The 27,885-nt window shown below is 40.7% G+C and overlaps 1 protein-coding gene across 2 annotated transcripts in view; it reads right to left on the reverse strand.

Annotated features, from left to right (window-relative positions):
* Positions 1-27,885, reverse strand: part of SMOC1 (SPARC related modular calcium binding 1) — a 127,839-nt gene that overhangs the window by 80,797 nt on the left and 19,157 nt on the right. For both annotated transcript variants that reach the window (XM_058806822.1, XM_058806821.1), the window contains exon 2: positions 6,573-6,744. In XM_058806822.1, coding sequence (XP_058662805.1) covers positions 6,573-6,744 — 172 coding nt within the window. The remainder of the gene's footprint in view (positions 1-6,572; positions 6,745-27,885) is intronic.

The raw sequence follows: 27,885 nt of genomic DNA on the forward strand, positions 1-27,885 counted from the left end.
TCAATGACAATGCTGTAACCAGTTTTGATAAAGACAGACCACAGCTTTCAGGCTGAGCACTTTATTTATACATCTGATGACTCAAGAGATTAAGTTTTTGTCAACACAGTTTCATTTTAAACAGATCACATTACTTCCCAAGAAGGATTTCACAAGTCTTCTGAAGTTATGAAAATCAAACTGTTCTCTTTGGAAAAAGAATGATTCAGGGCAATAGTATACAGTAAAGATGCCGCTGCTTAGGCTCTGCATTAGGAAGCAACAGTACCTGTAAGAATTCTGCCAATGACCACTGAGTGATTACAAGTTGCTCACCTCACCCCTGTGTGACCTTATGTCACTTCTGATCCTATGTCACTTATCTTTAGACTAATTTGTTTGTTGGGTGTTTGCAAAATACCAAAGCATATGGAACTTTGATCTCAGGTGGGCCCACTATGCACCTCTATAAAGTGTGAAATTGTTACAGAATAAAAAATACTTGAATAAAATTTATACTGTATTTTTTTTTCTGGTTATCCATCAGCTTTGACATGGAATTTCCTTTTTGCCTGCTTGCCAATGTGACCAGATGATCAGACCTTGTTTGCACATCTCCAGTGGAGGATAGTCCTGCCAACTGATCTTCCAAACATATGCTCACTCTTTCAGCTGAAAAGGAAGAACTTGCAATGCTTTTAACTGGAACACCTATCACCTGCAGATCTCCTGTTCAAGCTTAAGAATCTAATCTTGCTTGGCAGGATAGAGGACATTACTACAAAACCAGATGGTGTGCCTGCACTTTGTCTCATATCTGCCTGACTGAAATCACTTTCAACTTCTGCTTCACAGGAGACAACCAAGTAGCGGAAAAAAAAAATCAGCATAGATTATGGAGATGTGCACTTGCAAGGAAAAAAATAGGTCTGAATTTCTTACACGACAATCAAACCACAAATTCCCAAATGAAAGTGTTTTGTAGTCTCTATATATCAGGATACAAGACTGCAGACAGGCATTTCTGGTTCCTCTCCCGAACATAAAACAGAAGCATAAAGCACTTCCATATACCATCTGCTTTTGTGTTGGCACACTCACAACTACGCCACTGAAACTGAATGCATCAGCACTGAGCTGGTAGAAACAAACATTTTGTGAGATCCCCCACAGTACAAATACATTAGAAGTCCAGGCAGAAGGGAAGCTAACCTATTTCTTGTCCAATTTGTCTAATCAACAAAGAAACATGCACAAGATCAAGCCCTTACTTTCAGAAGATAATATAAACACATCATTGCTAAGGCTACCATGTCTCTCCTGGCAATTTTAACAGGCCTTTATAGATTGAACTCTCTACTCCCACCCAGCAGAGCATACTTCAGAGCACACTACCACCACACCACAGTGTTGAAGAGCTCATCGTTGTTGCAGCCCCTTCTGCACTTCAATCACTGGCTCAAGCAGTGACTCTTCCCAAATTGCTGCTGAAGTACAGAGAAGAGAGAGTTTTTCTCCTGTTCATGAACACTCAGGACTGATTACCTCTCCCATCCTCCTTCACTGATTTCCAAAGGGCATGCCAGTCCTTTTACAGCCTTGATTTGGAACACCTTTATACCACGCTGGGTGGAGAGGTGCATGCATACTGCTATCTTTTTTGTCAGTCTTCCACAGATCAGTTCCAGTAAAAACAGTGCCTTTAAGATCAACATTTACCAGTTTGTTTTTAAAAGGACTGTCAATCCTTCTCTTCCTCACTCCACAGGCTGGTATTTTTATAATGTTTGCATCAACATGTGATTTCAGTGAGATGACTTCACCTTGCTATTTTTGCTTTGTTAATTAGAAAATGTAAAGTATTACATAAGTGCCAAGTGTTTAAAAAGTAACTGTCAAATAGCTCACCCCAAATAAGATGCATTACAAATTTTACTAAAGCCTGATCTTATGATTGTAGGTTCATATACCCTATTCTGCATTTTGACTGCTTACCCAAGTGTTTCAGCACTTTCTTGACTGTTTTTAGAAATGTTATCTGGAATATCAAACACCATGTTTATAAACCAGAATGGCATTAATGCATTCCAGTTTCATGGTTCAAGCAGACTAAATTGGACACTTTTCCCACCATTACATTAGGTGAAAAACCAAAACAGCATAACTGCTTTTGAAAGCAGACCTGCTGAATTTTACTTTAAATATCTTCAAACTTGGGACACATTCACTGTAGCTCAGAAAGCTGCCTTTTAAAGAAAATTAATTCTCAAGCTGGGAGCTGGCAACGAGGAGATTGTTAACTACAAGTGATATTTTTGACATCCCTGGCCTAATCAGCAATGCAGGTGCACATAATTTGGATTTTGCAATGATATTGGCTAGTTACCATGGCTGATCTTATCCATGAATAGTTTATTCAAATAAGACCACCGTGTCCCTCATAATATACACACTGCACTCCTGAACAGGCTCCAAGAATTCCAGCAACCTCTCTTCAACAGGCAGAGGCAGTATTGACACCATACAACATCACAGGATAAAGACCCAAGCTCTCCTAAAAACACAAAGTAAAACATCTCCAGGATTCACATAACACTAGCAGCAAATCAATACAATGCAACCACTAAAATCTATTAAAGCTACTTACTTTTAATTCTCTTATGTTTGTATCCAAAGTTCAAATAGCAAAAATTGATCCAACTATTTTCAGTTCCATTAGGTAACGGTCTCATACAGGCCAGGTCTCCACCAGACATGAAGCAGTTCAGCTACACTAAAGTCAGCACGTTCATACCCATCTACTCAATTGTCTGTGTATTTGCAGAAAACAGGCAAAAATGGATCTCAGCAAACTACAAAAACATGCCTGTCTATTGTACAGGATATCAATCATTAGTCACTCTCCTCACTGTTTTCCACTTCATTTGGGCCAAGTCCTACACCAGGAATCTGAAACTTGGTCACCCACAGAGAATGGTTCATGTTGGTAGGGACCACTGGAGGTCATCTTGTCCAAACTTCCTGCTAACGTAGGGTCCCTTGGAGCATGCTACTCAGGACTGATTAGAGATAGCTACAGATATCTCCAGTGGAAGAGACTGTACAACCTCTTTGGGCAGCTGTTCATGCAGCTCTCAAACCACTTCACTGTCCACATGTCCAGTGTGCACTCCTTAAGCTTTCCTGTGAGGATATCATAGGAGAGGGTGTCAAAAGCCTTCCTGAAGTCCAGGTGGACAACACCCACTACTCTTCCCTCATCTATCCAGCCAGCTGTCCCACCATAGAAGGCAATCTGGTTGGTTAAGCATGACTTCCCCATCCACACTGACTACTCCTGGTCACCTTCTTGTCTTCCGTTCACATCAATGCACTTTGTTCCTTTTTTGATATCCATATTGCATTCCTACTCCAGAGTTCCCTAATTTATTCAGAACATGCCTAAATTTGCAAAGTGATCACAAGAGCTATTTTAGATTTTACTAACTGCTGCCAAGGAAGGACATTCTTACTCACAATCAAGGGAGAATGAAGCAAATTTGAAGACAAAACACATGGATCTAGTGAGCAGACAAATTGGTTTCAAAACATCATCTCCGTCCAACAAAAATAGTAGGTAGAAAAGATTATCTTCAAATAATGCACTAGTCAGAAGACCTGCCTTTCTAGCACATTAGCCAAAAGCTGTGTTCATTTACTGTCTCCCAGGAGAAAGGCTGAAGGTCCTGCTACAATCTCCACCAGTAACTTACAGATGGGTTCATTCTACACAGTGACTCGTGATAAGAGCAAACTCTGTACCAGCAGACTGATTAATCCAATTAATAAATCTAAAGAGAACTTTTAGAACACTCCAGCATAGTAATTAAATAAACCAAAGAAGCTCCTAGAAATCAACCAGTTCACACAGAACTTAAATGTACTCTAAGCCACAGACACAGATACATACCAGTAAAACAATCACTGCATAAATGCCTCTTGGCAAGCTGTCAAGATTAACAAGTATTTGTCCTTCACCCCCACAAAGTTTTGAGGTGTAACTCTTATTGAACACCAGATATTACAACGCCTCTTGAGAAAAGATTCAGGTAGCATTGCTTGGCTGTGTATTTTAGACACAGCTATAGCATCTAGAATTATTCTCTAGAATCCCATCAGCGAGGCTCCATTTTTCAGGGATGCCCTAATTTGATCACCTTAAACTACTCCTGACTGTTAACCCTTTGTGATGCATAAGGGTTTCGAGGGAGTTCAGATAATTTAGCACTGAAGGAATTTCACTGAAAAGCACGTGAGGAAGCTAGCAACAAATAAGAGCTGAATAAGGGTTATAGCTCCCAAATGGCTGGCAAGATTTCATCTTTAAAGGTCCTTAGATTCTTGAGAGAGAACAGAGCATTAACTTGAATCAAAAAGGTTCTGTTCTCACTATGGAAACCATTCTGTTTTCCTTGGCACAAGCACAGTTCAAGCCATCAGCATATACACTGGAAGCCTATGATAATCTGGGCTGCAGAACTATGCTTTGCTGTCCACAGGATACTTTCTCTTCTACTTAGTTTAGTCACCTGCTGTTTTTCCCCTTTCAGAGAGTGAAGTGCAAGTTAAAACTTCTCATTCCATAAGGATAAGCTCTTGGGTGCAGTATCTCTCACAACTGTACATGACTGAGCTTGAAGGCCCATGGGATCCCTTACACTTCCACGAGAGCACCCCTGTAGAGCATGTGTCATGCAGGAGGAGCAAAGGCTGTTCAGGGTATACCCAATGTCCTGCTGCAGTATAGGGTGCTCAAACACTGCTGGAAATACCTTCCTTTTTGCAAGTACACAATACAGACGTGGCCAACAGCCTGTAGTTCAGCACAGCTGTCTCACAACTGCCCAGATTTGCCAACAACTGTGATCTTTATGCACTAGAGGTCATGTTCCTAATGCAGCTAGAAAAACAAAATACCTTTCAAGAGCTGCACATACGGAAATTACCAGCTAGGTTAAATTTGCATGTGATATAGTTGAAAGAATATTCCTGCTTCACAGAGATTGGCAGGAGCACCAGTGGGTTAAAAGCAAGATTTGCAATTTACAAACACTCCCAGGCTGTTAGGTACTGTATAGTACCATAGGGTAAGAGGAAAAAGGAAAGGAGAATGCAATTTAGCTTCAACTAAACATTACAGTTGCATCAGAAAGCAGAAAGAAAATATACCTTACCTGTGCCCAAGACAAAAAAAAGTCTCAGTTACTTCTTTGGGACTCTGGAATCACAATATGCAGTAGGCCATGTAGTCTGGGAAGCAAATTTTGTCTACTTCCTTAGTATATAGATGTACTGCATTTCAGATGTCATGTTTTAAGCAATTGAACAGTGCCTGTTTATATGCCAATATCAGCTATGGAGCTGCTTATTTAAAACACTCTGCTCGAGGAATGAAAGAAAAAACAGGACTCTCACTATACTGCCTCTTATTGTGATACTCAAAAATGCATCACTTGCAAGAACAATCCAAGTGTTCCTCAAGTTCTGTGAAGAAAGGTTCTGGGTTTCTAGTATTTAGAAAGAAGCCTGATTCAAAGGCCTCAATCCATACTATGGGAGAAGCTGCCATAAACCAATGCAGCAGTGGTGGAATAACAAACAAAAAAAAAATATGAGTAAGTTTTTTCCAATGAGAAACTGTTTAAAAGAGAGCAATATTTGAAGTCAGGCTCATAATTCACCCGAACTATAAAGTCTGTCAATACATTGAAAAGAGATTTCCCTTTTATATCAAGTAATTCTAACAAAGATACATTTTTACAATAGTAAAGAAAGCCTTTATAAATAAATTCCAGGCTTAAATGAATTCTTTTTATCCTGTCACATGGATTTTAATGATTCTCTCCTGTCACATTAATCCACTGCCAAAAACACCTGTGCCATCTGCCCTCTGAGCCAATCGTGCTCTCAGAAAATGGACTCCACTTTATTTTTCACTTCATTGTAAATGCAAATCCCTTGTGTGACAAGAAACTTTTATAAAGAGTTATTGGTGTCAACTTCATCTTTATACTAAGAGCTGAATTGAGGGGCAGTATTCATACTTCCAAGTAGATGTGTAACAGCAAATGTTAAAAAAAAAATCCATGTAAAATCTTGCATGCACTGCCTTCTTAAAGAGCTCAGCACAGAAAGGCTGTGTATGTCTGAAAAGGGACTAGACACCTAGTGTGCATCAGATTCTTCCCCACTCCAAATTCCTGCCAGTCAAAGGGTCAAAGGTGTCTTGATTCCTCATCAGCACAGGTAGCAAGGAAGAAGTCTGCTTTCAGGATTTGGTTTTGTACTTCCATGGGTCCAGCTGTTTCTGTCTGCAGAAATATATTTCAGCCCTTTTCCAGTGATGCCTGTGGCTCCTTTGCTTTCTTTCACTGATAATTCAGTCAGCTCATACTCTATTGCCCAAACCGAGACTCAGACACCCATGCTTGCAGGAATGCACAATTCCAGATCAGATTACTCTCAGAGCATGGCACTAAACTCAAAGGTCTAAGAACTCAGTTTCTCACAAGGTTGCCCCCTTCTCCTCCCAGAGGCATTTGGAATGCACCTACCTTTGCAGCGGCCGCGGTGCGCGACGCTCAGACCGGGCTCGCGGCACTTGGCTCTCTGGTAGTCGCACATGGACTCGTACGTTCTGCCGTCGGACGCGCACAGCGGCTTGGACTGCGACCGCGAGCAATGCAGGTTACACTGCGGGTCTCTGTCACGGTCGCTTATTAAAAACTGAAGGACGTGGAAAAAGGAGGGAGAGAAAAAAGAGAGGTTTTGTTTGGTTTCCCAAAACTGAGCATGGTGTATTTTTTTCTTTATGACAATAACAATACGACTATAATGCATTTTAAGCTGCCTCACAAAGCTGACCTTGCCTGAAGGGAACTTTAAATGAAACACGTACATCTTTAAAAAATATTAACGGTCTAGTCCATTCTTTTTAATAAAATGGAAACATTACTCACTCTGCCTCACCTCTAAAAAAGTAAGATGTGCAAAGCCAAACACAACCCACACGGGAAGGGCAATACTGAGTCACAACAGCCTAGCTTGTCCAGTGCTGTGCCACAAACAATATCGGGTACTAGACAATTTTAGTCAGACACATAAAAAATTTATCACCAAAGACAGAGGAATACAAATAAACTATCAAGATTGGCCTTGGTAGTTGAACCATGCATTAACCAGTTTTATATCAGTGATGTTTTTGAAAGCATTGTTGATATCATCTGTGAATACCACCTACCAGAGCATACCTGCACACTCCCTAAGTCCCCTTTTGTTCCTTCCTGATGACACCCAGCACAGCTGACAATTGCACTCCATGCATCCCACAATCTAATTGCACACTATGTGAAAATCTATTTCCTTTCAGAAGTTTGAACTTATATCATCTTTCTGCATACCTCTTCTTCCTGGGCATTTCATCATGATGCAACCCATTTTGTACAAATGGCATCCTTTGCCAGTCTTGCATAGTTGGAATAATCCCAACCTTCCTACTTCTTACCCAGACCACTTCTCTCCATATCATGATCACTACTGTTTTCCTTGGCATTCTGCCTTATTTTTGGTGATGGGGAAACCCACAATGCACATGAGTCCCCACCTTATGTCTACTTGTTCCCTGCAAATCCCAACATCTGGAAGGAGTTTACTGCTGTACCCTCAACTCTACTCTGAACTGCCTATAGGGACACCCAGGTCTCTTTCCCAAGTTCATATTGTTTTCCTGAAGATCCAAACTGACAGTGATCTTTCCATAACTACTTGCTTGCAGAAATTTTTGGCAAGTCATGATAGTAGCAGCCTTTTTCTCTTTCCATACTACCCCACTTAGTGGTTTGTCAGACCTTTAATTATTGCCCAAACCCAATCACTTACTCACAGGAAGATTTCAGAGGATTCTTCAAACAAGTTCCATGCAGATTAAGCAAATAAAAGGCAAGTCAAACCTGCCTTGCACTTCCCCATCCCTACCTCCCATTTCTACAGCCCCTTGCAAGCCTGGGGGCACCAGAGCTGCTCTCTAACACACTGATTTCCCAGCCCACTGTCAAAGCAGTTCTGAGCTCAGCAGTTCAGAGCTGGCTGGCAAATGGGCACTGACTGACACCCTGCCTGCATGCACAAAGCCACAGCTCTCCAAGTGTGTTGATAGCTGGATGCCTTACAGGGAAGTGTGAGTCACTGCCATAATCACCTTGGTGTTACAGTTTCCTACAAAGCTGTCTACTCTATGCTTTGAGGTTAAAACTGTTGAAAAAACATTGCCTGAAGCCTAGTTTGGGTTGGTTTCTAACCACTCCGAGAACATGCATCTCTGAAATTTAGTTGCTGGTAGGTTTTTTCATTACAAAAAATTTTTCTCCCCAGTTAAATGAAAAACAATTGAGAAGTTTCATATTTTCATACTGTACTGCAGGATCTTTTAAAGACCAGTACATTACTAAACCCCCTATTTAAACATGACAGCTGGGAAAAGTAAGCAAGGTTTGCATTCATTTTACTTTTGGTGGGGCAAACATTTTTTAAGATCTCCTCTGTCACAGACTTGACATATTTGTTACAGTACGGTGTTTTTGAAATGTTTTTGTTCCTTTCCTGCAACACATTCTATAACCTGGCAACACCTGCTCCAAATGGGAAATTGGAAAATTTCATCCTGAAAGCAATTTTAAATTGTTTATAGAGACCTGGACTAGACTATAAAAACACTGTAAAGCTGGACCAGATTTTTTTCTTTTCAATGGTTGGACTATCACAACTTAACTTGGAACTGCTCTGGCTACAGTAATGTCTTTCTGTTGCCCCCAAAATGCAAATATTGGTAGTGACTGTAAACATTCAGCAAAGAGCAACAGACTGAAGATGCTGAAGCCTCCTCTCAGCATGGGATGTCAGACACTGTATAAACAGACTCGCAAAGCAGAGCTGCCTGATAGGACAGTATAGTGCACATGCAGCAATTAAGTATTCAATTCAACACAGGAGCCATTCTGGTTTAGAAGGAACACACAGATCTCCTATTTATCACAACTGGAGACTTGAGTTACAGACATGAAACTTTTTGTAAATTCCTTGGCAGAAGCTGAGTTCTACAGGTATGAGTTAGCCAGAGGTTCAACAAGAAAATCTGGAATACTGGTTCTCAGCATCAAACACTATTACCAGCTTTTTGAAAGTCTTCTTGTATCATGAAAACTCAAGCCTTCTGCAGCCTGTACCAAAATATTTAGTATAGAGGGGATTAATACATCAAGAACACCCCTTTGTCATTCTAAAGAACAGAAAGTTGTTCTGAGGGCTGACAAGTTAAACCTAAGGCTGTGGAAGAGCTTTCCTCAGGTGCCTCCTTGCAGACAGAGAAACAACTCGACATTGATTAATTATGAGGGCCTGAGGAAACATGCAGAGCACCCCAATGCAGTCTGTGAAGTTCTTGCCTACCCAAATTAAGCCAAGATTCACGTTATTAGAAAAAAAAAATTAAAAAATCAAAAGCCTTTTTAGCATTTGTAATTTGGATTACAGTAGGGCGCCCACACAGCATGTTCGGTGCTTTCCAGACACTGAAGATGCCACACCTGCCTTGCCCAAAAAAGTTTATGGTTTACGTAGTTGCACAAGATGGTGCTTGTTTTGTTCAGGTAGATTGTAACTGTGAGTCTGCATTAAATTCAAGAAGGATCCAGGATCACACCTGTCTGATCAGAGTTCTTCTCACGCAAGCAAACCATGCTGCCAGAAAGGCCAGCAATATCTCCAGGAGATCTGAAGGGCTTCAAAAACTCCCCTTAAGAGTAGGGTACCTGCTCCACTGTAACTCACAGCCCTTATCTTTGGTCAACAACCCTGATAGCAGTCAGGTATAAAATGGTGGTTCTTTGTCCCCTTCTAGCAGGTAAGCATTCAGGCTGCAGAAGTGATGGTCAATACAGACCACACACCGACATTTAATATACTAAATGCTTTGAGTGTACATCTCCTCCTGCCCAGCAGAAAAAGTCTTCCTTGAGCATTTTGCTGGTCTAAGAGCATGGCCTCTACTGTAAGCAACTTCAGCTGCATGAAGAAAAAGAATGGATGAATGCTAAAACTTGTCTACCATGGGGAGATCCCTTGGTTCTGTAATTTAAACAGCTAGGACCACAATCCATATACAGTCAGTTTGATTTTTATTTTATAAATCCTACTTTTATTTTAAAAATTCTACAGGCACTGTTTTCCCAAGGACACAGCCCTGCTCCAGAAGAGCTGCTTGGTCACTGCTGGAGATACTGCCGAGCTGGGCTGAGGGCTGTGAGCAATGTGCCCTAATGCCTGGTACCCATCCTCCCCAAACACAGGAGACAGGAATGTGATCTTCTGGTCTTTCCAGGGGAAGAGCAGCAAGTTAAATATTCTGCCTTTAATGCTAAATGTCCTACGATGACTTTCAAAGCTCAAATCAAAGCCTGATGTCCCAACAGCTCCACGATGCACACACAGACAGACTTTGCAAACAACTAAATCACTACTCACAGAGCAGTGCTTGGTTCTCTACACACAGACACACAATGTGAGCAAACCTGGACTCAGGGAAAAAGCAAACCTGCAAACATGTGCAGCACCAGCAGGTTTCCAAGCTTCATCTAGAAAGAAGAGGAAAATAATTATCTTAGCTCTGAAATTTTTCAAAGCTTCTTCTTGATTTCTGTGTTCCCATTTGTTTCAGAACAGACTACAACCAAAGCAAATGGGATTGGAGACAGCTTATCAGCTCTTAACTCCTCCCTTTTCCTTCATGAGAAGAAAGCTATTACAAGTACAACTAAAAGGAAAACAAACAAACCACCACAAACACAAAACCTCAGCTAAAAAAAAAAAAAAAAAAAAAAAAAAAAAAAAAAAAAAACCAAAAACAAAAACAACAAAATTAACAAACCCCCTTCCAAAACTAGAAGGAATAATCTATTTAACAGGAAAAAGTTAAAATTGACCAGACTGCAAATGGGATCCATTGAATATAGACTCAATACTAAGATAAGTAACACTAGTATTAGGCAACAGTATTTGTATTTATGTAACATTTATTTACACTTAGGGAGTCTGCACAGTGCCTATTCCAGCCAGTTTGAGTCCCTGCCCAAAAGAGTTTCCAGTTCAATACAGCTCTCAGAGCATCTTTTTATGTCAAATGTTCTATCTGTATAAGGACACAAACCTCCTCCTTTAGCAAATACATTTACACAGGTGCTTGCAGAAACCACTTCCCAAACTGCTTTCTACTTCTTCAGACTTGAAAAGAAAAAGGGAAGATAAGAGGTCAGAAATAAGTTAACTTTGCCAACAAAGCATATCTGTTCTTTTTCTCCACACCTCAACACCACTGCTGACAAACAACAAACACTGATTAAAGGGTTTTTAATGCCTGTGAAGGAAAGCAGACTCCCTGCAGCTGCACAGCAGCTGGGAACACTTGTGTTATTTAGCAGAAAAAGGTCTGACCCCACAAGTGAAAATGAGCTTGGTGGTCACTCATTCTATTCACCATCTGGGTACATTATAAGCACAAACAGAACAGCAGAGCCTTTTGTGATGGAGGTAACGAGAAATGGCCAAGGCATTGTAGTACCACAGTAACATGCCTTAGCAAGGCTTCAGGGAAAAGAGAGAGCAAGGGACACAAATGACATGAACGTGAGAAAGTGGAAATCTATTGAGAAACAAATCTAGCGTTCACTACAGATCAAAACAGAGGTGCCTCTGCTACTTAGCAGCTTCAGTTCAGATTAGTACTGCAGAGTGCTGCTGCCTAACAAAACTGAGATAGACAAAACAGCACATGCAATACTTTACTCCTGTTTTGGCAGATTTCAAGTTTGAAGACCCTTTGAACATGTCTTGGGAAAGGTGATTCATCTAGCAAAGGTGTATATTCATATGGCACAGATCACCCTCTCATTAGTCAAAGTACTCAGACTGGCCTGACTTAAGTACAAATGAGCAATGAGTTCTCTCCTTCCCAGAGAGAACTCCTCAGGAAAACCATACCATTTTACACATTAAGGGAGACTATAAACTTCTCGACATTTTTGTTGCTGTTGGAAAGAATCATTTCACATTTTTATGCTTCAGTTTCAGGCTCCAAACTGGTGCAACCAGCCATTCTGGAGGCAGAACTGGAGCCAAGTTACAGTTTTAATCATGGCAAGACTCTCAGCCCTATGGCAGGTTGCCTACAGGGCACAAGGACTTTAATTTCAACCACTGGTTTTGGACTTCAGCCAAGTTTCCTGCCATGGAACCAAAATCCTAGCAGGTTTCACAGGGGTCAGAGATCCTGTTCTGAGCCGGAGACCCAAAATGCCTCGCTTCTAGGAATACAAAGAGGAGGTCTTAAAAACTCTCTCAGGGTCTGCAGTCTTACACATGCAGAAAGAAACCAACCAGAGCCACCAAACTATCAACAGCTGACTGGGCTGTCCAGCCTCTGTCCTGAAAGTGCCCACGCAGCCTCAGAATCTAGCAAGTGAAAAAAGGCTTTTGAAGTGAACTTCCTGGGAAGTTTGTAATGTGTTTTGGGGCAGGGGAAGGAATAGATTTATTTATTTTAATATACCCTTTCTGGAAACACTCACAAGTTTGTACTTCACTGGCACCTGGATAACTTATTAAGACAAAGGTTCTCAAAGTGCTCCATCTTAAGAAGTTCCACTCCTTGGGTGGAGATTTTTAGCATCCTACTGTTTTATACAGTTTTTAAGACTTAAGGCTTTCCCAACAAATTTCAGAAGGGCACTTCCCCCAGGTAGAAGGTACTTACAAGAAAGATATTGTAATACTTTTATTCCTTGAGTCACCCCCCCTGAAAAGTGAAGAGTCTAGCCTAAGTTAAAGCACCACTTACGTTTCAATCCCAAGCCTCCAGCTGTGCAAACAAGAATGGGTTCAAAGCACAGAGCCTGTGCTTGAAGATGGTAAAGGCTGAGCAAATGCATGGGAGTACACTGCAAAGCCAGCAAACTCTAGATTTATTTGCATGAGTTGAATTCAAGACAGTTTTTTGCTCTTACAGGCTAGAAACTTCATTTTTCTACAGTGATTTTTCTTTCCTCAAGCTTTGCTTTGTGTAAGCTAAAGGCAGCAATGAAAGGCAGCACTTAAGGATTATGCTTCATCTGTTAGATTACTTTTAGCTAGGAAATAATACTTTGGTTTTCTTTGCAATCTGATCCCCAAACATGATGCAGCAGCTGTGTTCTGTTTTTAGAAGACAAGGTACTAGATCCAGAGAAGCTGCCTAATGGAGGATTTGAGGTGCCCACCACAGGTTTGGTAGAAGAGCCCACCAAGGGTTTGGGAGAAACCCTTAGAATTGCACTTCATCTCAGAGCAGCTCTCTGGGATTTTTATTGTTGTGATTTCATTGTTTATAAGAAAAAAAGTCATTGCAGTCAGAAAGTGAACATTTAAAATTCTCTATTTTTGTTTTTGACATGCAAGTTTGTGGAAGTGCCTAACTACATTTACTTGTGGGAAAGAAAATGCCAGAGACACCAGGGACAAGAAATAATTTCATATTTTAAAATAATCCCTTCTCCCACACAATTGTTATATCCACATGGCTGTATCGCCTTCATAAAATCCAACTTCAGTTTTGTAAGTCACAAGTTTAAGCATCTCTTAAGTTCAGTACACCAATCATCTGAACAGTGGAGGAAACCCAAACTTAAACACAAAACAGAAACTTCATCTGAAGTCTCACATTTCTAACACACAACTTTTAAATCTTTCTAGTAAGTCTGGCAGTATTAAGGTAGAGAATGATTTAATTTATTTGAAGTAATTACTTCAGTTTCTGTTAAAACTCACTCTCCTACTCAAAGTATTCCTGCAGCCAAGCTAACATGTAAGCCTAGAACAAATTTGAGATTAAATATAATTTGTCAAACACATTGACAAGAAAAGGTATGTTTAACTTGGACTATTTCTTCTCTTTACCTTTGCTACTATACATGTTGAACCAGATAGAAAATCCAAATGTTTGAACAGTCAAGCAATGAACTTCTTGTCCCAAGACAATAACAGCAAAACTTCCATTAATATAAAACGTGGAATCTTGTCTTCACTAAATTGTATTGTTTAATAACACAATCCAGTCTTTCCAGTTTAAGGAGTCCTGTGCTTATTCAGCATAACTCAGAAAACAAACTCAAAACACCGTACTGTATACATTATGCCAAGTTAATCTCTCAGAAACCATATCCCCTACTTTAGTCTGTCAAAATCATAGCTGAAGCTGTTGATCTCCACTAGCAAATGTAGCAGGATTACAACTTTGTGCTGTCACTAGGTGAGAAGTCAGTGATTCCATTGTAATGGGATATGTTTTTCTCAAAAGAAGCTCCCAGAAAAGCAGAAGGACTGAAGAAATACCAGGTGTATACTTCAACAAAGGACAGTAATTCAAGCAAGATTTCCATGAAGAGTGATCCCCAAGCTTCCCAAACATTAGCATACTGAATGCTTCAAACCATTGCACAGACTCTTCCTCCTCAGCCCCAGGTCTCTCAAATCATGGAGACTGAAGTACTTTCTTACCCTCCACTGTATAAACCACTAAAAGTCAGTTCCAGGATTTGTAGACTTCTGTGGGAAGTCTAGCCACTTACAGAAAGTGGCTGTGAAATAATACTTTCTTGAGTCTATTTTCCCTCTTGCACTACTTTTAGCAGGACTGGCTATGCAGTCAGCCTAGGAATCCTTCCCAAATCCCCATTTGCAAGAGCTTGGAGTACTGGAATAGTCTTGATATAAGCCTTCCATGTGAGTCGTTGGTATGTTCTGTGGGGTTACACATAAAATGCAAGCATGTCTGATGACAACTAAGTTTTGCTGAAGCATTCTTAAATGAATAAGCTGTTTTATGAATTCTGTTGATTTTTCATCAGTATCCTGATAAGTATAAAGGGCTTCCTTCTAAACCCAAAGCCCCTAAAGTTTGTCAACATCACCTGACATCAATTCACCTGGATCCCCTTCTCTTAAGCATCTTATCATGCTGTCTTTCCCTCAACAATTCCAAGTACTTTGCCCTTTACTTGCACAGTGTTATTGCTGAAGAGTGGGCACCTAGTCTAAGCAGAGTCTCCAAGCTGGTTGATAAGCTTCCTAAATACCCCAAACTAGCAAGATAAAAATTACATATTCTCCTCCCATAACCCCTTTTTCCCAATAAAACAAAAGTATCTAGCCACGCCAGAGATTGCCCACTGCAAAAAGCAGATAGCAAGTCTTAATAAAGATGGCCTCTTAACCTCCTGAACAGTCTCCTACATAAGCACCAATACCTTCGGCATGCACAAAAGGCACATTATGTAAGTACTCACAGCCAGACATACAACTGAGTTTACTTCAAGCCAGACACCCTTTCCCCACTTTCTAGTCTACACCACAACCACTGTCACCCTTCAGTCACAGCCACATGTATTAGACACTATTACTGTAGACAAAGCAGGTGTATGAACACCACCACCACCTCTGGAACTGCTCTGTTCTGCTAGAAGATAATCTCGTAGGGAGACATGATGACTGAACATAGTTTACAAACTCATTTGGCAGCCACATCTTCAGGGTTGAGCTCCAATGGAAATAAAACTATACAAGGGCACTTCTTCCATCACAAATTATTTGTCCTTGTAGATCTTCCAGGATGGAGAATGCCACCCATTATAACTTGATAGCTCTACAAACTTTGGTCCCTAAATCAATTCCTCAAAAATGCTGAAAGAGGCATTGAAATTGAAGCTGGCATCCAGCCTTCATTATGTTTGGTGCAACTGCTGCCAACAGCAGAACCAAGAAGTAGATACTAGAAATAGTTGATCTCATTAGTTCAAAACCTACCAAGGGCTGGCTGCCCATCAGGAGATGCATACCAAATGAATGCCAAGTCTGACATTCCATTGCACAGAAGGAACATTAAAAAAGGAGATACTGAGAACACTAAAGGGTTCACTTTTCTTAACTATATTCTTACCCCTTTACAGTCCAAATACAATGCTTAACTGAAGATGGTTGCATCAGGAGCTTCTCCCCACTTCATGCAGCTTTACATTTGCTATCATCAGCACTCCAGTGCCAAAGCTTCTGAAGGACTGTCTGGGGACAGAACTGACACATCTCCTTCTATGGGCTGACCTTACCATCTCCAGAGAGCTGTTCAGAGCTGGGTTCTGGCCTGATCTTCTATACAGAGTAACAGCCTTCACCACCCACAGGTCTCAAAGCTGTACAGAGCAATAAAGGAAGTTGCCCCCATTGCTGTATTACTCCTCTGAAGTGTCAGAGACAGCAGAACTGAAGAAAAGACTGGAATTTCACTTTGTTCATACATAATAACATGTACTCTTATTAAATACAGAGTAGCTTGTGAAAGCAGCAGCAGCTTTCTTACATTTATTACTAACATTATTCCAGTACTGTTAAAAAAGAAAGGGTTTTTCCTAACAGCATAGAGGATGTGTTATCCCTGGACTTCTGGTTTATAGATTAATTGGCAACAATAAAGACATTCTCCTTACCAGAAGAGAACTGGTTGGTTAATAGATAAATTAACTCTTCAGTTAATTGCCATGAGGTACTATTGACTCCCCCTACATCTCACTGCAGTAGTGATGTCCACCTACCAACACATGCAGTTATTTAACTTTAAGATCATATGCATCTGATCTACAGACAAGTAGTTTCAGAGACTCGGCTTTCCACAAGTCAGATGACAACTTTTAAAAAGACCATTTAGATATCTTAACTCTTGCTTCAGCAGGCCAGCAGAGAGTCTTCTGAATAGCCCTTCAGTAGGATGCTGTCAACATCATAAGTATCACAGGCTTGGCTTAATACTCACTGCTTCAAGGGCCAAACCCACCTTGGTGTATTCTACAGCAATCCAGACAGACACATTAAACACAAGGCAACTTTTAAATTCAGAGTGAAATAACCCAACCCTGATAACCAAGAAAAAAGTGTGCCAGCCAGGAATTGAGAACAAGAGGGAAAGAATCAGGAAAGGAAGTACAAAAGCGAAATGAAAGCTCTGTAAAAAGTCAGAAAAAATTAACTTTTCCTTCCAACTCACTAAGGGAAAGATTCATTGTTTCATTACTTCATTCTGTAGTTCTGTTTGCATTGTATTTTACAGTGTTTACCAGTAATTCTCATCCTTCTACTTATATTTAAATTAAATGCTTCTCTCCGTTTTGTAGCCTTAACCATCCAGAGTTTTGCCATGGGAAGAAAATGCTGGACAATGCTTTCTTAGACTGTCAGGCAGTAACAGCCTTTTAGGACAGCACAAGCAGTAGCAGAAAAGCTTTTCCCACTACCAAGATCTTTCTGCATCACAAATTGAAGAAGCTGCTGTGCAGAAAAGCCTCAGGATAGGAACTTCCATTCTTCTGGCATTAAACTCATTCTCTGCTCTCCACTCCTGCCTCAAAAAAATAGTCAGTTATTATGACAGTCTAAATATACGATAAAAACCTTTCCATATCAGACAAGATGCATAAACTGGTTGCTTCAGGAATTTGAAGTGCTACCGAGAAACACTTCTAAATGATGTGCTTGAGTGAGGCAAGAAGGAAGGACCCTTGTCAGGGGCACCATGGTTAGCTCCAATGCCATCATCTTCTGTCAGACAACATTCAGAAGACTAAGTACACTTCCTGATTCCTGCAGACAGGACTTGTTTACAGTAATTACTTGTGCCTTTCTTAAAAATTGTAGCAGTAACCTAGGTGCTGACTGTGAACTTTGAGAGGAAAGAAAAACAGGTCAAGCATCTCTACAGCACTGCCATTCACTGAAGAGCCAACCTAGGCAACACCATTTCAAACTAGTAAGTTGTTAGTGTGCAAAGTTTTCCAGACTGTTCAAGCACAGTTCACATGCCTTCCAATAGAGCTTGGAAGTAAGATATTGTATTTTAGCACTACTGCTGAACTACCCAGCAATATTACTCCACGCTAGCATGAAAACCTGCTTTTGCATGAGAATCTGTTTACACAGGTCAGGCATATTTTCCATACAGATGTGGTTTGTATGATGTTCCCAGCAGAACCTCTCCTGCTGAGCTCTACAAGGAATCACAGAACAGAATCATTTAGTTTGGAAAAGACCTCTATAATCAAGTCCAACCATTAACCCAGCACTGCCAAGTTCTCCACTAAACCATGTCCCTAAACACCATATCTACACATCTTTGAAATGCCTCCAGGGATGGTGACTCAATCACTTTCCTGGGCAGCCTGTTCCAATAGTTGGCATCAATTTCAGTGAAAAAACATTTCCTAATATCCAGTCTAAGCCTCCCCTGGTGCAACTTTAGGCCATTTCCTTTTGTGCTGTCACTTGTTACCTCAAAGAAGAGACCAACCACCACCTGGCTACAGCCTCCTTTCAGGCAGTTATAGAGAGCAATAGGGTCACCCTGAGCCTCCTTTTCTCCAGACTGAATAACCCCAGCTCCCGCAGCTGCTTCTCAGACTTGTGCTCAAGACCCTTCCCCAGCTTCATTGTCCTTCTCTGGGCACACTTCGGCCCTTTCAGTGTCTTTCTTAGAGCAAAGGGGAATACATCTCTAAGCTGTCAGGTTGCTGCTATGAGGTCTGCAGTTTTATTATGCAGAATGGGAAGCAAGGACAGTAGTATCTTCAAAAGACGAAATATTTACAGGTATCTTGATGCTGCCCCAGACTGTTGACATGAGCTTCCCCAGCAAAATACAAAATCCATTTTCCACCACAGTACTTCCCTTCCTCCCACTGTCTTATAGATACATTTAAACCCCCACTCCCAAGAAGAAAGGTGTTAGTGACTGATCTTAATACAGGCTGTTCACTCTCAGGGTGACAGCTTTTTCACAACATTTTGTACTATAGAACTGGTTATTTTAGTGTGTTTACTTTCAAGCTACAGAAAGGGAAATTCTAGCCACACTGAATCTTTCACGATTTTGTGAGGAGCTGCAGAATACTCATACTGCTTCCTTATTGCTGAAAGCAGACATACTTTCCTTATTTTCTGAGGAAGTAAGTTTTGAGTATTTCCAGTTCTACAGCATTTCATTTTAAACACAAATGAAGTTAACTTTCATTGTCACCAAGCCCCTTGCAGTCAAAAACTATCCAAGCCAGTGGGCTTGGATATCTTTGGTATCTTTTCCAGTATTGTCATACATGAGCTGTTCTGTCTAGGACTGACAGCATTCCATACAAGCAGCCATCTCTACAGCAATTCACACAGCACTCGTCAGGGTAATTTTCCTCCAGTTGCCCTTCACTGGGGTTTTGGAAGTGCTCAACCAACTTTGTGCTGCAATCTGTGCATCTCTCTAGTGGAGGCTAAAAAAAATTCTCATATACATATCAGTCTGTTTTTGCTGTCTGCCTCCCCAAAGGGAGCAGGATATCAGTCTTAATATAAGCAAATATGAGACCTTTGCACAATAAATCTTTGACACAGATAATTGGCAAGATTATTGCAGTCTCTCATCTTCCTTTTCAGGGCATGTTATTGAAAAAGCTATGGGAAAACATCTGTGGTTTTATCTGGATTCCTCAGATTTTCTGGATCTCTTTCTGTCTGGTCTAAGACCTGGCCTCAGTACAAACACATACTCAGGCTCACTGGTCAGGCTTCTCACAGCGGACAGAGACCAAACTGACATTCTTAGCTGACAGACTTAAAGCAGGCTGTGATACCAACTTCATACAGCTTTGTGACTGCTTCAGACTATGGAGAGTACTCACACCATCACCACATCTAGAAGAATACAGTGAGCTTCTGTAAAGGGTTAAGCAGCTTGCTTTCTTTCTTTGTGCATTCTATAGCTTAAGAGGCTACTGGGCCAATTTCATCTGAAGAAATGTGCTTTTCTGACCCAAATAATTTAGGTTCCTCTTCTGACTGGAGAAAATTGCCCACCTTCACAGCAGCCTGGACCGTGGCCAATCAGAAGATGATCCCAGGAAGAAGTGACACCAGCAGAAAGGATCGGAAACAGCAGGACTTGCTTTATCACTGAACAGCACAACTGAAGGGTAGGCTGCCGAATGCTCATGCAATACTATACTGCTTGAGGGGATAGCAGGCAAGCATTGGCAGGGAACAGGGAAAGTGAAATATTACTAATCACTTCTCCCCATTCACCTGCAGCCACCCATGCAAGAATTACACCATGTATTTTTCCTCATTCAAATAACACAACAACAACAAATTACACGCCCTCACTCTGCTCAGATGTAAGCCTCAGGAGAGAACTAGACATCATAGCTACAAAGTGCTGCATGCCCCAGTTGAGGTTCATTTAAAAACAGGTAGATAGATGGCAATAATGAAGGCCTAGATTGTGGTGACTGGAACACACTGCCCAAAAAGCAGCTCAGAAGTGTATAAATGTTAGAAAGACTGTTGTCAGCAGGCTTCTGGCTGAGGAGGAGCCTGTTCTGGTGCAAAAGACCTCTCTCTTCTCCTCTCCCTTGAGCTTGGGAACCTCTTCAAGATGAAGAGTCATCCCAGGCACTAGTTGTCTTACGAAACATTGCTAAATCCTAGTTTCACCTGAAAAAAATCTTGACATGCTGAATCAAATATCATTCCACTTTTTACAAGCTTTTTGGCCATGAGGCAAGAGATAACTGGAGGGGTAAGCAACTTGAAGAAATTTAAGGAAATCCAGCTGTAAAAACAGGAAGGGAAGAGTTAAGAAAAAATTAATTTATATTGTTTGCCAGGACTCCAGGCAGATACTAGGTCAGTTTAGGTCAACTGTTACCCAAGAAAAGAAATACCTGGGTTTAAGAACTTGGAGTGACAGTTTCATTAAAATTGGTTTAATGGGTGCATGAAAAATGGATGTGTGTCTGGCCTTGCTATAAGGTTTCCTGAACCTTAAAGATATAGGTACCAGAAAGATTCCAGACTGAATCAAGTTGCTTATCCTTGTCAATCCTGATGTTGCCATGACTGTTTGCTCCATATGTTTCTCCACTCAACTAGACACTCCCCTTTCCTCACTCTGACTTGCTGACACTTGGTCTTTGCTCCTTTTAAGTTTCAGACAGGTTTTACACATTTAATCTGCCCCCTTTCAGTGCCTAACTGCAAAACACTGAAACCTTCGAGGAAACTATTAAAATCATGAAGAGTCATCTCTGGTCCTCCCACCTCAAGTCTACCAGCTCTCACACAGAAATACCACTCTGTACCCGACTCTGGAAAGACATTGTCCCCCTAGCAATTACATTACAATCTTACATATACAAATATTGTTACCAGCTCCTGCACCTTCTCCCCAGGTTTATCTGCATGCCAGGCTGCCAGTTGATTTCTACCCCTCCTCACTATTCTAGGTCCTCCACCTTCATCTGAACTTCTGCAGCTTCCTGGGCCTTTCTCTCCTCCCACTTAGTTACAAACCCAAATAATTTCACTAGCCAGCTTCTCATTTAGAATTCAAGTAAAGAAGGAAGTCATTAAGTTTTTGAGGAAGCTCCTCAAAAACCTTAATTATACTCAGTAATTCAGCTCTATCACTGGATATTATTTTGATCCCCAAACCCTCTGCTACTGGTTACAGCTCAAGTAACACCATATTCGATCCCCAAACCCTCTGCTACTGGTTACAGCTCAAGTAACACCATATTCCTTTGTTTTCCAGGACTTCTGACTCCAGACTACAGAGAAATAAGTTAGTTCAACGTTGGTGTGGTTTTGATCATCAAGCCAGATGACAAATTTTACATCTTGAAATCTGAGATTTTATTCCTATTCATTTTCAGTAAGAGGGAAAGGTAAGTGTAGCCTAGCACAGACTTGTTGGCACAGGGCAGTGAATCAGTAGCCTAGTTTCTTGCAAAGATTTTTAGAAGCACCCCACAACAGTTACACCTGGATATCAAGACAGCATCAAGAAAGCATTAGTATTACCCAAAATAAAAGCAGAATGGAAAAGAATATGAAAAAAAATGCAAACTTGAATTATTCTTAAGAAAATACAAACCATCAGAAAGCAATATCTAGCTGTCCTGCAGAGACTCCACTCTCTGGATTCAGCTAGCTTCATCCAGTGTCACCAGAGCCTGCTAAGAGCACAAGTACATTAGGGCTCACACAGGACTAGGATTTATTGCAATTTCCAAGTCTGTCTGTTAAGGCTCAGCCAAGGAACTTCCTTCTTCCCTCTCCCTCCCTCACTGGAATTCCCTCATTAGTAAGCACATACTTCTTAGAAACTTAGAAACTTCTTAGAAACACAAACTTCTTAGAAAAACATTTGCAAGAAAATTTAGTCATAAATAACCACGAGGTAAAAGGGAGGGAACACTTAGGAGGTAAAACCAGAGCCAGATTTTAAATACCTGTAAGCAAGGTGCAAGGGAGGAAGGTCTGAAGTTTACATGCAAATAGACTGACAGCAGTTTTTGGCTATAATACAGATTTATATCCCTTGCTTTTCTCACCATTCTCCATGCTCATACCCAGAAGTAGATTCCATTACAAAGTGTGAGGCCTGTATCACAGTGGTACCTACATCTGAGAAGTCTTCTTAAAATGAGATCACTTAAAGTTCTCTAAAATAGACAAACCATGGGTTTGCACTCAACAAATGGACTGTTTCTGTGAGTTAACTTGCATGAGAAAGCCTGAAGCAGGACCTGCATATATCCTTGAGCATAGAAAGAAGCTTTTACAGAAGTGCCAGGATGTAAGTATGAATCCTTAAAAGCCTGTTACTGAATAAATTGCTAAAGAGCACAAAGCAAAGCTGGAGTGCCTGGTCTCCCCAAAACACAGGTCACCTTGTGATAATAACACTTGCCCAAACATTTTTCTTCAAGTCAGTTATCTGAACTGGCATGCTCTGAAGGTATGTAATGCTTCAGGTGACTAAGTACTAATAAAAAGAGGCTTAGGTTGAACTGGGAAGAGATCAAACCAAGGAATGAAAACAGCATCCTCAGAGAAACTCAGTAGAATGAGAATTTAGAGATGAGATTTTTGTTAGAAGATGATTAGTGTTGTTTTCCTAGGAAAGTTCAAGGACCTGGCAATTCTGTGAAATGGCAGCAGCTCTTATTTTAGTATTTTTATACAGAAAAGAGCTTTTGTCCAGCATTAGTGTCAAAGGGGAAAAAAGTGTACTTTCCCCAAAACAGTGCTCTGCAAGGAAAAAGCGTAAAAAGACTCCTTTTTAGCTCAAAACCAGGAGATTGCTCTTATAGGAGGATGCATAAATCACCTGGAATTTGCAAAATTTTACAATTAGCATAATTTGGGTAGCAATTATCCTGAATTATTGGTCAAATTCATTAGGCACATGGTAAGTACATAGGAAAGACAACCCCATCCTATTCTTTCCTCATCTTTTTTCTACAAGCATAAGCCATCCTTAGCAGCAGAGGCATTATTTTCAAATAAAATTCTTCCCACTAGTATTAAATAGTTCAGGCAGAAAAAGATTGTTACTGGTTTGGAGTAGCACTATTCTTCAGAGTGGTGCCACGTGATAGATTCAGAAGTAGATACTGGAACTGCTCATCTTCTTCTCAGTACTTAGCCAGGATTCCTCAAAACAGGGAGTCAACATCCATAGCAATGGCTACTCAAATGGACTTGTGCCATAATGGATTAATTCAGGCAATCTATAATTAGGGACCTGCCTGGCAGGCTCACTGTAGCTAGCTTGTTGACTTAAGACTTATCACCTTGTCCCTTCATTCCACTTTCTACTTAAAATCATTTCCCCAGCATAACAGTCTTTTCTGATAAAGTTTACCCCTTTCAGGCTCACACCAATCATTCTTCTTTGCACAAGCACCAAAAATCAGCTTTCTTCCACCCCTTTGACCTGCACCAGCCCATCAAAAGCAGCAGCCCCACAATCCTGAACACACTGCTTTTTGCATTCACACAGCATGGTTTCACTAACTGGAATACAGGATGCTAGAGCCACAGCAAACTGTCCCCCACAAATATATACCACACTTCCATTGCAGAAATACCATTTAAGGTCTGTTTTGAGGCACCTAACAAACACTTGATAAGCTCCCACAATAACTTTCTTCACACATGTTCTGACTACTCCACTAGGCATTTCTACTACCTTTATGCAATGTCCATGTATGCAAAGGATATTTCTCCAAATGCAGGAGTTACTTTCATTTTTGTAGAGTCAGATATCAAAGAATTAAACTAGTAGTCAGAAAACAGTAGGCAGTTGGATGGGACAATTCCTTAAATTTCTTGTTGCTGTGTGTCTTTTTAATAAAGGAATCAGCTTGAGATTTTTTTCTACAGCTTATTTGTCAGAGAACTTATTTTTACAGTCATCATGAGCAGAACTATTCACTAACCTCTAGAATTCCACCATCTAAACTGTCTGCACTGGCTTAAGGTGCTGGAAGAATATCTGTGTCCTAACCACATGGAATTGGGATTCTCAAATCCACTGACCTCTTCAGCTTGCTAAGCTTAAGTTCTTCCCAAGAAGAGTGAAGAAGTGTTGCCTGAGAAAAATAAGTTATGTATTCTTAATGAAATTAAACTGTTGATAAATCAGAAACACCAGAGAAATCCTGTAACTTTTTACTAACTTAAGAACTGTTTTACATGGTCATAATATGTGGCACCAACATGGTACCCAAGCCTACAACAGCAAGGAGCTTCAACTCTGCAGCTCCCAAGCCAACACAGATACAAAAACACCCTAAACATTTTTGCTCTTGTATGAGCTTTCAGGCAGGAATTCTCTTACGTGCTGTGCATCACTTGAACAAGAATAATTTGAGGTCCTACTTAGGAACAGGAACGACTAAGATCCCATCAAATGCAACAGGATACATAGTTGGCTGCTTCTTATGGAATAAAGAAGACTGGTAAAAAAAACAGTTTAAAACATCCCTCATTAACTGGAAATTGCATTAGACACTGCCAAATAACTGTTTAATGGGGATATATTATACCCATGCTATGCAGCTTCAGAGGTTTTGCACTTCTAAGACTTCTTTTATCTGTGGACTACAGCACATTTACTAGGAAAAGGGCTCTGACACATACCTGTAAGGCAGGCAATGTCCCACTCTAGGTGAAAAGCTTTAGAGATGGTAACTCGCTCAAATTCACAAAACAAGCTAGTAGAAAAGATAAAAGAGAGCACAATCTACCACCATTCTTCAGGCATTTAATGCCTGGTAAGGTACTCTCCCTCAGCCTCTAGTCATGTTCGTAGTTACCAACCAAAAGCACATCCAAGAAAAGAGCAGATAATGCAGCACTGTGGTCAGGTGTAGCACTTGGTTAACTCCTTACACCTCAGAGCTCTTTCCTCCTACCTCTGAGCAATTACAGCTGTGGCTTCATTTTCATGCAACGTTTGAACTACAGGGAAGCACTTGCTGATTCAGCCCAAGTGTCTAACTTAGGAAATAAGAAGATAACACTGGACAGCAGGGAATGAAACAGTGCTATTGCTTTAACTTAACCAGTACAGCCAACACCTTTCAAGAGGGAGGGTTAACCAAAAACCTGTCACTGTTCTCTTATACTACTGCATGAGTGTTGCACTGTGGACAAGACAGATTACCACTATGTACTGCCCTCAATTTTTTATCTGTCAAGGAAAGGTTGGGTAGAAATATGCAAAAAGGAACCAAAGGTACCAAAGCTAGAGTCAGTCCAGTTGAGTGGCTAAGTGGCACGTTTATTGTGGAGTTACTTAACTTGTTTGGGCTTTTTAAAGAGGTTACACATGTAATAATCTAAATACAAGAATTAAACTGCATGGATCCAAGTCTCAAATTCCACGTAAGAGTAACATGCCAGTTTTTGTTATAAAACTAACTAATAATTTCATTAGTAGCTTACCCAAAAACCATAAAATGCTAACCCTCACTAGCATTTGCCCCACTAGAGAGGCAAGTTATTCCTCTACTGAGCTGCAACAGCCTGCTTATCCTTCTGACAACAGCTGGTACCTTCCCCATCAAAGGAGAGTGCTCAAAACTAAAAATTTAACACTCTCCTGATGCTCCAAGTTTGACAAAGAGACCTAGAGCATCCATGTAAGACTCTGGAGCTTTCCATCATACTTGACATGTTTACTCATTGTTTGAAAAACTTGAAAATCCTCTCAAGTTACTGAATCACATTCTCTGGCAAGTTGAAGATACTTGACATTCCTGCCTTCTCTTTCCCACCTCTGGGGAAAACTAAGTGTAAACAGGGCACCAACACAACTACAGCAGGGCCAAGTAGCATTTAGGATCTCAAAAGAGTACCCTTTGAGGTTAGCACAACACAGAAGATTGAGACACTGTCCTTTGCTATCACCTAGCCTGTGGGATAGAAAGCACTGGGAGAGGCAGTAAAGGATGAGTTTGGTTTTGCTTCCAGTGATGGCACTTCCTCTCAGCCCTAAGGCTAGAAACACATGGTAGCTCCTCTGCAAAAGAAAAAATAAACAGTTATCCACTTAACTAGTAACAGAAACAGAGTAAGGCATCCCAAAATAAGCAATGGGGAAGCACATTCAAAAAGGCAAAGACCTCCTTCAAATTCTCAATCTAAAAGGGGCAGACAAGAATAGAGAAAGTACCCAGTCTGATGTGGCATTCAATTCTCAAGATGGCTTACAATTTGCATTGTTTCTTCCTGAAAACTTTCACGGCAATTCCTTTGGATTGTTCCCACTCTACAAATTTGTGGCACAATATGCACACCTTTGGCAATCCAACTTAGTATACTTATGCAGGAAGAGAAGATCAAGTAGGAGTACTGTTGACATCATTCCCTTTCACAAAGAAATCCACTCAGCTGCTGACAGGCTCAGAGTTAAAAATATCACATCAGGCATGCACCTTTGTGGGAGACCAGCAGTTACAGGCTTTGGCAGATGAACCCAAGCCAACTGCTCAAAGAGGCTACAGAAGTTGCATGCTGCTTTAGAAACTGTTTTGCCACCTCAGTGTTGCTCTTCCCCATCCAGCACAGCAATGTCCACCAAGCTCAGTATCAAACAGGTCTGGCTGGATAAATGCATCCACACAACAATAATCAAGTGCAGTATCCATGATAAAAACAGAAGCTGAACAGCTCAGACTCAACACTTAATTACTGGAGCAAAGATCTGCTGAAAGAGTGATTGAGAGCCTTAAAGGATTTTCTCACCTGCTAAATTCAGTTACTAGACTTGAGCAGAAGTCTGCCTAGTTTCTATCTTCACCTCTTTCTTATTTGGACAAGTCCACCTCGAAGAGACTGATGCAGTAGTCAGCATCCGCTATAACTCCTCAGTCGTCCAGCCCCGTGGGTGCAGAAGTACAGCACAGCAAGTTACGTTTAGATACTTTGTAATAACTAGGAAATGCAAAGCTGCAGTAGGCATGGAAGGAAAAACAGACACCACACTGAGTTTGTTCAACAACTGCATTTTGAAGTAAACAAATCACTGAACAGAAAAAATAAGCATCAGGTGTGTATTTTGGCAATTATACACCCACTGTATTAGTATAAGACAAGGTACCTTTAAAACAAAGTCCTTACAAAGCCCGTGATTTACTTTGTTGAAGAGTAAAGATCCTAAGCCTAGTGAATTTAAATCCTTCAATTCCTACGGTTCAAAGCCTCTTAACACACTGGGGGAGCACCACTCCAAAGAACACAGCCTAAAGAGAAAATACAAGTCTTACTGCATTTTAGGCTCCATTTTTGACCATGTTGAAGCTACTCACAAGTTGTCCAACTTAAAACAACCTGAGCAAATTACCAGAACAGCGATCCTCAATTCCAAAAGCACGCTCAGATGGGACTTGAGACTGTCTTCAAATCAGA

This window comes from Ammospiza caudacuta, chromosome 6, assembly GCF_027887145.1.
Source record: "Ammospiza caudacuta isolate bAmmCau1 chromosome 6, bAmmCau1.pri, whole genome shotgun sequence".
In the NCBI taxonomy this organism is placed as follows: domain Eukaryota; kingdom Metazoa; phylum Chordata; class Aves; order Passeriformes; family Passerellidae; genus Ammospiza; species Ammospiza caudacuta.